The sequence below is a fragment of the Vollenhovia emeryi genome, unplaced genomic scaffold (assembly GCF_000949405.1).
Source record: "Vollenhovia emeryi isolate VEMERY1.0 unplaced genomic scaffold, V.emery_V1.0 DF939214.1, whole genome shotgun sequence".
Taxonomy (NCBI): domain Eukaryota; kingdom Metazoa; phylum Arthropoda; class Insecta; order Hymenoptera; family Formicidae; genus Vollenhovia; species Vollenhovia emeryi.
The window spans coordinates 353,679-367,607 of record NW_011967152.1 but is presented as its reverse complement, the minus strand read 5'-3'; the positions used below and the strand labels follow the sequence as shown (position 1 = coordinate 367,607).

The window sequence follows — 13,929 nt, the reverse complement described above, 5'->3', positions numbered from 1 at the left end:
TGAAAAAAAAAACTTTTCAATTCGACCAGTTTTCGCGAAGTTACGCTTATTTGAAATTCGCCAAATTTTGATGTAAATTTCTTGTTGCGTTAATTTTTTTGACCAGTGTATATTCTTTATAGATATATCTTTAAAAATATTTAAATATATGCATAATGTGAATAAATGTTACATTGCTATACTGTTCCATGTATTAAATAAATATAATTTAAAATAAAAAATTATTATACGCTAACGTATATTTATGTCCTATAATGAGAAATATTGTAATGCTTAATATGTATACATACATAACTACCAAGGTAGACTGACTCGAGTTTTCTAATAATAATTCTCGTAAGCGCAATTGTCGATGCGTTTTCTCTCGTAGAGTCTGAAGCTCGTGATCGGTAATATAACATTCTAAAAATAATTATTATTTACATTGAGTATCAGATGCACATTGAAGATTATTAGAAATGGATCGCCAAAAGAAAAATTGTACTTACCACCATTTTCGGAGGAATCGTTTATTCGAAAATCGGATATTAATTTGTCGAAGAAAGACCGTGTCTCTTCTTTTAGCTCGACGCCGATGTCATTTACTATCTTCAGGCTGCTATAGTTAATTCGTGCCTTATTCATGATCTCAACCATTCTGCAAAATAATCAATAATATAATCTTACATCGATATATAATACATTATTTTCATACATTTAAAATTGTATAAAATAATTTTCTCGATAAATTATCAATGTTCGTATATTATAAGAGGAACTCTACATTTTTACTATTTACTTACTCTTTTTCTTGCGCGCTAATGTCGTGCTTATGATTAGTCAGAGCAAATATCCTCATCTTACAGTGTTTCCAATTTGAGCGCGTGCTAATTATATACGGTAGGAGAATTGTCAAACCTATCGAATAGTAATTTCTGTTATTTACAAGTGAGTCAGACATTCCAGCGAATTTTATCCGGGTGATTGAGGTAAAGTATCTACTTTCAGTCACACGTACTTCAATCATCCGCTTAAATATAATTTTGTAAGTTACCTCCATCGTCATAGAGCCACCATACATCGATGGTCCCTTTTTTGTACTTCTTTTGGAAAATTGTGACGTTTTCAGGTATGGAAGTCATTCCGCCGTTTCGCCTCTCACTAAAATAATTAATGGCGAATCGTTAACAATAAATAAATTTTAATAATTTATCTTTGCTGAATTTTCACATTTTCTTTTCAGAAGAAAAATTTACGCTAAAAGTAAAATAAATTTTTTTCGGCAAAAATTTAACATTATTATACACGAAGAGAATTTTCTCGTAAAATTTATTTTAAAAGTGTATTTCGAAGAATTTTATGAGGGTTTTTTGAAATGCCGTGATGTCCCACAATTACATGATTTTCAGGATAAATTTTAAGAGAAAATTCTCTCTGTGTACATATAATTGAGCTTTTATGAAAGAATCTTTATGAAAGACTATAAGTTTGATGATGAAAACTGTATTTTATCATTTTACTTACAGCAGCTTCTCAACAGCGTATCTTTTCTTCTGTTTCAAATTTTCTTGAGCTTTCCAATGTGTCGTTGAATATCCGATCACAGGTGTCGTATCGGGTGTAGAAAATGTGGTACCTAACAAAATGGTATTAAACTGACTATGAGATACGTGAGCAACAGTTATGAATATTGAAAAATTTCATTTTTTAATTACATCTTTATTATTTATTTATAATAGCGCTAGCTTCTATTTAACGAATTGCTTAAGATATATTCACAAAGAATAGAATAACCCTTCTTTAAATAACATTGAAATAATTTTATGCATAATTATCAATACCAATTATAAATAATCAATATCGTATTGATTGAGAAAAGGAGCCATAATTTTTATTTTAAATTAATCAGTTTTTACCTATTGTCGGCACACTTTGTACTCTGGGTATCTGCGTGCTCATAGAGAGATTACTGTCGGCATGCATCAGAGTGTTCCCCGCCAAATTGTAGCTACTCTGCGCGAGAACTCCGTGGTCATCGTTCCCGTTTGTATCTTCTCCGTTCGCGATGCAAGAACAATCCAGACCTTCGGCAATTCTCAGGATTGCTACAGCCAACTTGTTATCGAAAGCGTTGCTAAAAGAAAATGAACGCACAATAAAGTATTCGAATTCGTCGACCGCAATTATTACTACCATATTATATTTCAAAGTAATTCTGGAGCAGAGAGGTCTCTCCCTCCCCCCCTTCTCTCTCTCTCTCTCTCTCTCTCTCTCTCTCTCTCTCTCTCTCTCTCTCTCTCTCTCTCTCTCTCTCTCTCTTTCTCTCTCTCACTCTCACTCACTCACTTACTGAAGAATATTGAAATATTCCTGCAAATCGCTTTGATTGCATGTTGACCAGTGAGTCTTGTAACCCATGAGGACCACATTGGGAGCTAATTTGCCTATTCCGGTAGCCTGCATCAACGCAGCAGCGCCTCGTTCCAGGTTCAAGTCATCCACCAAGTGATAGAATGATTTTATACGTTGTTGTTGTAGCCAGAAGGAACCATTATTTAGGCGTACGGAACGTAATCGGTATGATAGCCGTGTCTGAAATTGCGTTGAACATTTAGCGTCACATTTTTGCCACATAAATTACTACAGATAATAAGCGCAAAATTATATTGCGTTTAAGTCGATGTAATACCGGGAAAACTTCGCCGGCAATCAGCAAAGAATTATTCTTCGTGATGAGATTCGCTAAGTGTATCAACGCGGGTCTCGCAGCAGGCGGGCCAGTAAGCGCCAGAATTTTAGGAGCGTAATTCTTCACGTGTTCGTCAATGGAATTCAACCTAGAAATTATCGTTTTCGGATTGAAAGACTCATTTTAAAACTTCCGAATTAAAGTACAAAGATGTATTAAATTAATTCTTAACAAGGCAATCTGTAATTCCAAACAAGGAATTCGATCACAAAGAACAAATGCAAATAGAAGTTTAATTTTTTTTAAATACCTGTAGACGATGGAAATTGCAGACTTAAAGGTTTGCGCCTGCGTGCTGCTGCCCCAATTCACGTCTGGTTTACGGTAAACCACTATTAGATATAACGCGAAGATGATGACAAAGGTAACAAGTGAAGTCACCCAATCAATGAGGAACATAATCGCCACGCAAAGGATTAAACCGATCAGAGACAGCCAAGTATTGTAGTACTACAAAAAGAAGAAATTATATAATAACCACCGCGTATATTTTTATTTTGGTTGAAAAGATGCTTGAAAGATCTAATCTTTTCTCTCAAAACTTTTAAAATCTCAATAGATTCTTATACCATAGATAGATTTTTGTATTATTTAATTAGATAAATTGCCAATTTACTTTAAAACTAGGCCGCCATCCGAGAGGTCGAATCAACGCCGCGTGAAAAGTGCAGAAGTTGATTAAAGCGTACGATGCTAAATAGAAGTTTGAGATGAGCGGTGCGACTGCGTTGAGATCGGCTGAAAGGGAAACGATTAAGAGTTTTCAGGAAACAAAGTTAGCGACAATAGCAACTCGATATCCAATGAGTTCGTGATATACTTTGGGTCAGATACTTTACCGATTAAGAGGAAGAGAGCCGCGACGACAAATGTGAGAACGTATCCTCGGTAGGGTTCCCCGGACTTTCCGTATCCTTTGCTGAAGTAAATCAACCCAGGATAAATTCGGTCTTGACCGAGGGCCTGAATGAGTCTCGGCACTGACAATAAATTTGTCAGCGCTGTCGACAAAGTAGCTGCGAAGCATCCTGCGTAAATTAGCGGACCCCACAATGACATTAGCTGCATTACCTAAGAAAAATAATTATTTCGTCCAAACTTTATATCAATAATTAATAACTGACTTATTAAATAAAAATATTGAACAATTATTGTATTGTCACAATTTCTTGGCCAATTTAGAAGGCTTTTTATTTATGGTCTCTCAAGTTAATTTGCCAATAGATTTATAAAATCAATTTCTAATTTGAGATTTTCACCGCAAAAATTGATGCTCTATCTTTGGGAAAACGCACTTTTTCGCTCTGAGGCTGCCGTTTGAGATTGGAATGAGAGAGAATGTGATAAGTTCGAGACGCGCCGTATCTCCATAAGCATTTGAAACACTTACCGAGTAACTATTGTGCAGTCCGTACGTGCAGTTAGGGATACAGTTGGGACTATATTGCGCGATGGTGTTATTCACAATACCATCTGCGTCTCTAACAGCCGCGGCACCGGCAAAAAAGACAAAAGTTACATAACTAAGCATAGAGATCAGCAGAGCAAGAAGGGTCCCGATGGGTATACTGCTCGCTGGATCTTTCAAATCGCCGGATATGTTAGCGCCCGCTTGAATCCCGGTGACAGACGGGAAGAAGATGGCAAACACCGAGAAGAAAGTGTGATTGACATTCTCAGATAGTCGATAGTCCGCATAGACATTATTCCGAAATACTTCCGCTGAAAATAATATATTCTTAGTTATTAAAAATCCGCTCTTTGTCAGCTCCGCCTTATTTAATTCACGTTATATTATTATGATCGCTTCAATAGTTGTAGCTTCACCCACCGGAGAATCCGATGAAACCTTTTGCTTTTTGTTCTTCATTTTGTGGTCCCATTATAGTACCAATTAAAAAGTCGAAGATCGCGCCCAAGATGATGGCTATGAGGAAGTTTTGTGCCTAATAAAAGAGCGCAGAATATATTAATAACACATTGAAATAAACATCTTATTTTTTACAAACACGAGTGACACTTTCTCTTGCCAGTGTTAAATAACCGAACAATATTACTCGACTATATCCGGCGGAAATTTTGCACGCAGTTCTAAGATTCGAGAAACAGTCACGAAAGTGCGAAACATCATTTAAAAGTCTATTACGATAAATATTGCCACATGCCTCAGTGGTCGAATTGGTGAGACGCCCGCCTAGAGTGTAGGGAGGTCCAGGATCACATCCTGGCTGAGGTAATATTTTTCGTAATAAAATTTCCGCCGAATATGGTCGAATAATATTACTTGATCTTATTTTACAATCGTACTTTTTAATTTTTGTAACGAGTTTAAAAAGTTCAGAATACATGCATGTTTACTGGGGTGAACAAAATAATTCTGAAATCAACTAATCCAATACCTTTGACTCCCACTCCATGCCGACCGCACAGATAAGTATCATAACGACGAGCGCTATTATACCGACGATTCTGACGTCATTCACGCTGTTATCTATAATCTTCAAATCGTTCGTCTTTAACAAATCGTTGAGGGAATCGCAGAAACCGATCGTGTTCATGGAGGCCGCTACAGCATTGGCAAACGCGAACACGATGCCAACTGATGCACCAAACTCGGGCCCGAGAGAACGAGATATGATGAAGTATATTCCACCTGTAGAGCAAACGATTCTACTTTGTTTTTAATCGTCAAAAATCTTCTTGCAAGAATAAAAGTATAGAACGTCCGACAATAAATTGTACAGCGATAACAAAAATTTGCTAGGATATTATATCAAGTCACGAATTAAAGCGGATTTTATTCAAAATTAATTAAAAATAGAATTTTGCCGACGATTTACACTAAAACAATTATTCAGCTCAAAGCTTTTCATTCATTCTTTACATCCAATTTTTTTGTATGAAATAATCATACTTTTAGATTAAAAACTTAATCTTTGGCATTCATTACTATTCTGTTGCGTAAATCGTCCCTTCGATTCTTTTAATAAACATTTTTATCTCTTAAGATACGGTAAAATTTGAGAAACATAAACAATGTTTTCTGCTTTTCTTTATCAAGACAAATTGCCCCGGCTAAATTGGGCAAATAATTTTGATGAGAATCTTCTAGCTCGGGGAAAAACCCCCGAGTGTCTAACGACACAGTCGTATATAGAGCGGTGGTGTGCACGACGCCACTCCTTCGGAAAAAAGAATTACAGAATGCGTTATACCGTAACACACCTCCCTTTACTTCCCCATTAGTGCTAATTGCGCTGAGGCTAAGCGTCGTAATGACGCAGACGACCGCCGATATTCCGATAATGACGATGGTCTGCAGAATGCCGGCCTGCGCGACTACCCACGAGAGTCGCAGAAACAGCATGACGCCCCATATGTTCAGCAGGCATGGTATGAGAACGCCTTGGATCCATCCTAATTTTATTCCACCGTGACCCTGCTGACCGACGACGCTCCCGACGACTTGCCCGGTCTCGACGGCATTGGCGTCCTGGAACAGTGTTTATTTAAAGGCTCAATTCCGCACTACGTTGCGCAATTTCATGTCGGCTAATTCAATGACGACGCCGTGCGGTGTCACAAATTACATAATTCTGAAGTATGATAATCCTGATAGTAAGTTGTACAAATTACATGATTCTGATAATATGATAATCCCGATAGTAATTAAGTTGCACATAATTTTACTAGAGTGCTAGCCTAACGAGAAACTCTTGAAACCTCGTTGATCGTAAATCATTTGAAAATTTTGAAGATTATTTAAATTTGAGAAACACGACATACGTTATGTTGTTCAATTTTAACATTCCTCGTTTAGTCAAATATAAATATGTATATACATACATATGTATCTTGAAGCAATATACTTTCTCATAAACATTTGCACCATTTCGAAGAATGTACAAGGACATATTGAGTGACAGCTAAATTTTCATGAACTCTCATTTATGTTCAAGATAACGCTGCTATAATTAGTCGCATATCTAATTTTATCGTAATGCCAGTAAAAGCTAGTATTCTGTATTCCTATTTTATTTAAATATACACTATATACTACATATAGATACACAAGAAATATGTCTATTTTTCTAAATATATGTTTTTTCGTTCTATTTTTTACTTTACTTTACAGTAAAATAAAATTATATTTATAGTTTAATCACTGTTTTTTCAAATTTTTTACTTATTATTCAATAAACACATAATACCAATAAATGTTATAATCTTGTGAGAATCAGCGGTAATAAAGCAATGTAATTAAATTTTTGTTAAATTAACAGATCTTTTAAAGTCAATTTATGAATAAATAAATAATATAAATAAATTTGTGAATTGCTTGGTTTTCTATTTTTACATATACATACATGTACAATATAATGTATATTACATATATATTTTTTTTTAAGCAAACATTTTTATACATATATAGATTAATTATAAAAGAATATATTATTTTATTATAATTAACCACTTTTTGAATGAAAAGTTATAATGTAATATTGTGTCGTGCAATAAACGCTTTCGAATTCTTGAATACGTGCAAGAATCTCTACATCCATATAGTACTTCTTCCAATCTCACTGAACGGATGTTTACTGCTGTGCAAACTTAATAAACTAGTTTTCCCCCTTGTCTAGTTTTGTTACCTTCACAACTTCGATCGTCTTTGAAATAGGGAAGAGAAATCACAATGCGATGTGTGTAAGTCTCCTATCACTCGTGAAAATATCCAATGCTTGCGGAATTCCACTATCTTAGAGAAGTTATCTCTTTATTAAATGATCTTATCTAATCTCGATTAAAATATTACGTTATATGTATTTTAAACATGACTATTATGTATTGAAAAAGAAATATATTATTTTACTTAAGAATTTGCCGCAGCCAAAAACAAATTAAGTTTTGATATTATTTTAGAAGAGGACAAAAGATAAATAATTTTTATGCAATATTGGTTCTTTAATAATTAGCAATAATAGCAGACTAAAAGTGTAAAAGAAATTCTAAATATGTTTTAGAAATCAAGAAAAATCAATGGTTCTTCAAATACATTCAACTGATGATCCATATTTCGTTGAGCGATATTATTGAAATTATAAAAATAAAAATCTATTATTATCTTAAAATAACAATCGCAACGATAATACTGCGTCGCGTCTTATCGATACATTTGTCTAGTCATAACTAGATTAATCTAGCAATAAGTTTACTTTGTTATTATGGTATGCTTTGTAATTATTGTATTTTATCGCCAGGAAAATTAATATATTTGTATTGTAGAAAATTTAAATATACCCAACATACATACATTTTATTATCAAAATGAATCAAGTTATAATGTAATATTGTAAAATTGAAATATGTATATTTAAAAATAATTGATTGTATATTAAAATGATATTAAATTAGAACTTACTAAATGAGAATAACGTTATGTAAAATGATGTGTAAAATAAGATATATTGAGTACATATTGCGAAGGAGTTAAGTAATAAAATAGATAACATTAGGGCAATGAGGTATCAAAGATAGGAAGTCAATATGAAATAGCTAATAACTGTATCAAATGCAATTTACACGAGAAATAGATGTAATTCTTAACAGTTTGTATCTCAAGATTCGTAAAAACAACATATTAAATTAAATATTAAAAAGCATTTGATAATTGTTGTATTCATCAGGTAAAGTCACTAAGGCCCGGTTTCACCAACGTCACTTAACTTTACCCTCAGTTTAATTCATCCTTTGTCTTTCTCTAACTGTCTTCTTAGAAAGAGACAAAGAATAAGTTAAGCTATTGTAAGATTAAGTTAAGCGACGTTGATGAAGCCCGGACCTTAACCTCTTTTTGCATATATATGTATGTATATAAGTGGCAAATATAATTCAATTTTTATTTGTTTGGCACCTTTGAAACAATTCATAAACAACGGATACTATATGTGATAAGCCTATTAAAATATTTCTTAATTTTATTTAGCTGTTTCAATTTTGTTAATTTAATCTCTACTAATTAACTGTCTATGTTTTATATTCAAATATATTACATTTTATTCAAAATAAAGTATATTTTCAGATTTTTCAATCAATAATCAAGTTTTACACTATCGTGTAAAGTATACTATGATACGCATGAAAGTTTCCTCACCTTTATAAGATTACCTTCATGCAGAGTGCTCAGAGAAGGTCTTTTCGCTCGACGACTTAATCTGTAAAATAGATATTGACGATATTACAGTAAAACTGTTACTTTAGCCAGTTGAATTCGCTAAACCGAATAAATCCTTTTCGGATAAATGTACGAAAAACGTTATTGATTTTTTTTACATCGAGAACGCGTGTGTGAAAAAAGATTAATGATTTTCCAATATTACTCAAATGAATGAAACGTGGAAAAATGTCGTTACGTAATCGCACAGACACAAATGGGCGATAAACCGAAATATGGTAAATTTTGTAGCAAATTTTCTAACAAGTAAGAGTCCTTTGTTTCTTCTTCAAACCAATTTTACGTAGCAAAGCATATAACAGTTAATTAACTTATACCTGTAATGATCCAGTCGTGGAACTACGTCCCACAGTCCGCCCATATTTAGAGACATTGAGGGCCTCTTACTATTCTGCTGTCCAATTACATCATCTTCCGGTGCTTTGCCCTGAAAACGATTCTCCATTTTGTTCTATCTGAAAAAAAATTTTACAAGTAATGTTTTGTTTACTTTACAACTCCTTGCAAATTACGCAAGCTATTATTTTCTTGCATGAATAATTAAGTAGTAAGGTGCTTAAGCAGCTCGGGCGATAACAATTGTAAAAGAAAGACACCAAATATATGTTAACAATTTATTTCGATGTGTATGTTCTACGTGGGTCTTTCGAAAAGTTCCTGGAATGAATTACGGGTGACTGTCGCACGCAGACGTCACCCGTTAAATGGAAAGTTCCAACCCTTCTGTGAACACGTATAAAGTTCCTATTTTCGTTTGTTCAAATAGAATTTTTCAACAAACATATCTGCGTAATTTTTGAAAACTAAATAAATTCGAAGTGTCGATTGCAATTAAGATTCCCGAGTTAATTAACGTTTTTTTTTGTATTGTTCGACTTATTGTTAGTTTCATCGGACATTTATCTATTCCCACGGTTGAAGACACACTCCTTGCTGGAAAGAGATTTTCGTCGGACGAAAAAGTAAAAGAAGACAGTTGGTATCTTGCACTTTACAAATCGGAGTTTCGTAATAGAATAATCACCTTGGAGTACAGCCAATAACCTTGGCTCAAGTGCATGGATATAAAGGGGAATTATAGTGAAAAATGCAAATATAAACTGTTTTTCTGTTTCATTCTGAGAACTTTTCACACTTTCATGTAGGCATAACGCGTTAATAAAACAGTCCCTTTAATATTGCGCACATTGCAATTTTCGGAAGGCGACACATGATTCAGTATTGATTAGAAGGTCTCGTGGTGATGATAACGAGAACTAACGACAATTAAGGCCATAGAAGTACTTCGCAGAAAATACTACGAATATTTGCGAGCAATGAGTCAGAGATGGGATCAAATGTCTGCGGTACGTATGGCTTTTATACTTTAATTAATGATCCTGGTCATGCTCAGATAATCGACTTTATATGTATGTCACCCGAACTATTCGGAAGACCCAGAAATAAGATAAGATACTATTGAAATCTATGTTTAAAGATTGTTTTACGTATGTGAACAAGTATGTTTGTGCATCTGATACCAATATTATTAGTCTTATTTTCACACACACACACACACACACACACACACACACACACACTCACACACGCGCGCGCACGCGCACACGCACACACACACACTCTCTCTATCTCCCTCTCTTTCTTAACAGATTTATAAATAGTAACATGACTGTATTTTGCGATATGCAAATTTTCGAGTGATTATTTGGCCACATTCCCAAAATTCATTCGTGCGGTTCAACGTCTTGCAAGTTTAGAGATTTATTAGCAATGCAGTAAAGAAATTTACGAGCAATCTTTCTGATTCATCTGAGAAAGTAATAGCGATGTAATACAATTTGCTGTTAAATATCAATTTTTTATCATTTCAATTAGCAAAAGTGTTATTTTTATAAATAAGTTAATTTTAAGTTTTTATTAATAAGTTTTATCCGTCTAATAATGAGAATGAAAACCCAATGTATTTATGCGATATCCCTAAAATTGAAGTGTTTTTATCATTAGTTTTAGCTTCTTTCCCTTTTCTTTTATCTTTTAAGATAAACTTTGTAGGTTTTAGATTATTATTTAATTCCAGTGCACCAAGATTTCTACGATAATTACGAGACGCGAAAACAAATCACACTCTTGATGCTTCGATGTTCAATACTTTTTATGAGAACCGAGTAATTTAATAAGAGAAGGTTTCTAAGAGAATGTATCGAAGACATTCTGTGTTTGCTGATGTCAGGTACGCACGTCTCAATATCTACGCGATAATGTGAAATAACCTAATGGAATAATGTAAAAAGATACCTCGGTCAAAAGAGGTAAAGTTACTTATTAAATTTACTAAAACAATTTCAAGATTATTTAGTTTAATTTTGTATAATAATTTGAATTTTAATATAAAATAGAATTCTGCGCATGTGAGTTTGTCGAAAATCAATGGTCGCAAATTTGATGATAAATTTAACAGCTTTTTCTTCAAAACTCAAAATTGTTTAAATGATAACTTTTGTCACCTTATATAATTTCATTACAAAATTAGTTTTCGTTGATTTTGCTAAAATTAAAATCAATTTTGTCCTAATAAAATTTTAAGGCAATTACTAAAAACAACGTTCTCCAAACTTCAATATTAAATATTTAAAAAATTAAATAAGAGATTAAATTTTTTTGGTTAAGCCCAACTTTAAATTAAAGAAGAATCAAAATCTTCCATTCTTTCCTTCATAGAAGGAAAGAAACTCTTTGAAAGAAACTTCAAGTTATCTTGTACTTTATGCGTCAATGTTTTGCAAAAAGTAAAAGAAAATTCCCAAGAGGGACGGAAGGAGATTTAAATTAAAGGATACAAAGAATACAAAAATTTACAGCGAGGTGAAACGAATGTAACAGAACGTTTGAGAAAAATCTCGTATTTTTGTCCCATGCGATTCCATCTTCTGATCCGCTGCTCCGGTGCATAATTACGGGTCAACGAAATGGAAAGCACGGTCAACTGGTAACTCGAAATCGATGACGAGCGCTCGTGGCCGCGGCACGATTCATTTGCGTCGATTTACCGCCGCGCTTGCAGCTTGCAGATGCGCTCGACGATGCCAAAATAAATAAATCGACAAAGCGATTTTCCGGCGCTGTCCCGGTCTTTACTTTCTCGCGGACTTTGTTGTCGAACAAACTTCGTTCTCGACAACGATGACACCGGGATGTCCTTGAACGTGCCTCCCATTGACGGTCGCTCCCCCTTATCAACTCGGCCCGGAGCAAGACTTCGATTTATCACGGCTTAAACGACAGGCGAATCGCGGGCAGATAATCGATCAAAATAATACGTCAGTTTTGCATCCTTTCTCCGGACGATGAAATCAATCTATTTGAAAGATAATAGCTTTCAAACGATAACACGTTTTCAATAACACGCACGTGTTGTTTATGACATATTTCTCACGAATAAATTTACAAATTTTGAATATAATTGTTCGGAGCATAATTTGGTATTTTTTCCTTTTTTGCACAAAATCCCGATTATGTACTTTTATTTGATATACTTTCGGTTATGGTTACATTGATTAACTAGCAAAAATTGACAAAATATAAAATTCAACACTGCATATATCACGGTTTAAAAATTCCACAGATTGTGAAAAATTATATTTATGTAAAATTTAAATCACAAATCGCTCCAATATATTTGTATCTACAAACTTATGCTTTATATCTTATGTAATAATGTATTACACACTCGAAAGTGTAATCTCTTTATGTAGTAACGAAATCATATATTCTAATAATCACTCGACTATTTTCTCTTATTCATTTTATAGTTTTATTTCATGAAACATCGATTTAGAAATTTAGATAATCCACTTGGTTTAAGAAATTTATTAATTCTTTTATTAACAATAACTGAATATATATTATGTTATTAAATAAGGCAAAATCGGAAGCAATTAAACCTAAAAAATATTTTAATCGTAAAAAGTAAAAGTATTTATATAAAAGTAAATTACAAAAAAAAGATTACTGCTGAGCATGAAAACAAGAGACAGTTTAATTAAAAAATAATATTTGAGTAAAATAAAAAATTCTAACTCAATGCATCTATCACAACGCAAAAATGTATTCAACGTGCATAATTCACATTTTATGCGCTGTTAAAAAATATTACTAGTTAAATATATAATTTAAATGGACGTTATTTTGTGCACTGTTAAAAAATGGTACTTATTATTTAAAGCTTTATACAAATATTTGAATGAAATACAAAATTCTAACTCAATGCATCTGTCACAACGTAAAAATTATTAAGCGTGCAATTCACATTTTACAGAAACTGGATTGATCCAGTCGATATTTATCAATTTGTGGTATCAGTCGCGATGGAAGAAATTGTTAGTTGACACAGATTTGAAAATAAATGGAAGCGATCGACACAAAGTCTAAATTCGATTCACTTGTGGATAATGTTCACGATACAGGTCATAACAGAGCGATTATGAAACAATTAGAAGTACGGAGATAAGACAAAAGTCGACGATAAAATCGTGTCACGGAAGAAACGTTCAATCCGATACTCACGACGCGAGATCCGGTTGATAGACCGCGCACGAGGACTGGAAAGTTTTAATAAAATCACCCGCGACTCGTAATTCACACTATTGCCGAAGCGATCCACGCGAATCTGACACGAGGCACTGGGCGTCGGGAAAACTTGAACCCCCTTGTGGATCAAAACCCCTCGGAGTACGGACATTAAGGAAAGAGACATGCGTCGAGCTTCCCTTTCCACGCGCGCTCACGCGGACGTGCGGCACACACGCGCAGTTCCGAACGCGAGGCTGCGCGACGTAACATTTAAACAAATTGCTATACCGGAGCCGGCCGTCTGAAATCGGTTCAATTAACGCGAAGATATAACGGAAGGGTTAAAAGAGCCGTGCCGCCGCATATGCGTGTCCGCGAGGCACGTAACGTGCGCGCATCG

The 13,929-nt window shown here is 34.0% G+C and overlaps 1 protein-coding gene across 1 annotated transcript; it reads right to left on the bottom strand.

Moving 5' to 3' along the window:
• Positions 1 to 208: 208 nt before the first annotated feature.
• Positions 209 to 13,685, bottom strand: LOC105561036 (bumetanide-sensitive sodium-(potassium)-chloride cotransporter). The gene is made up of 18 exons (XM_012010673.1): positions 13,524 to 13,685; positions 9,278 to 9,415; positions 8,880 to 8,940; positions 5,954 to 6,221; positions 5,128 to 5,381; positions 4,560 to 4,674; positions 4,119 to 4,450; positions 3,568 to 3,799; positions 3,345 to 3,466; positions 2,979 to 3,178; positions 2,669 to 2,816; positions 2,330 to 2,571; positions 1,896 to 2,113; positions 1,504 to 1,615; positions 1,034 to 1,140; positions 783 to 897; positions 489 to 637; positions 209 to 402 (listed from the first exon to the last, which is right to left on the bottom strand). The coding sequence occupies exons 2-18, from the start codon at positions 9,403 to 9,405 to the stop codon at positions 209 to 211; spliced, it is 2,997 nt and encodes a 998-aa protein (XP_011866063.1). The 5' UTR covers positions 9,406 to 9,415; positions 13,524 to 13,685.
• Positions 13,686 to 13,929: the final 244 nt, after the last annotated feature.

Coding starts and splice junctions, on each gene's coding strand:
- LOC105561036 (XM_012010673.1), bottom strand. CDS start 9,405: ATGGAGAATCGTTTTCAGGGCAAAGCACCGGAAGATGATGTAATTGGA. Junction 4,451..4,559: donor AGGTTTCATCGGATTCTCCG/GTGGGTGAAGCT, acceptor TATTATTTTCAG/CGGAAGTATTTCGGAATAAT. Junction 3,800..4,118: donor GACTGCACAATAGTTACTCG/GTAAGTGTTTCA, acceptor TATTTTTCTTAG/GTAATGCAGCTAATGTCATT.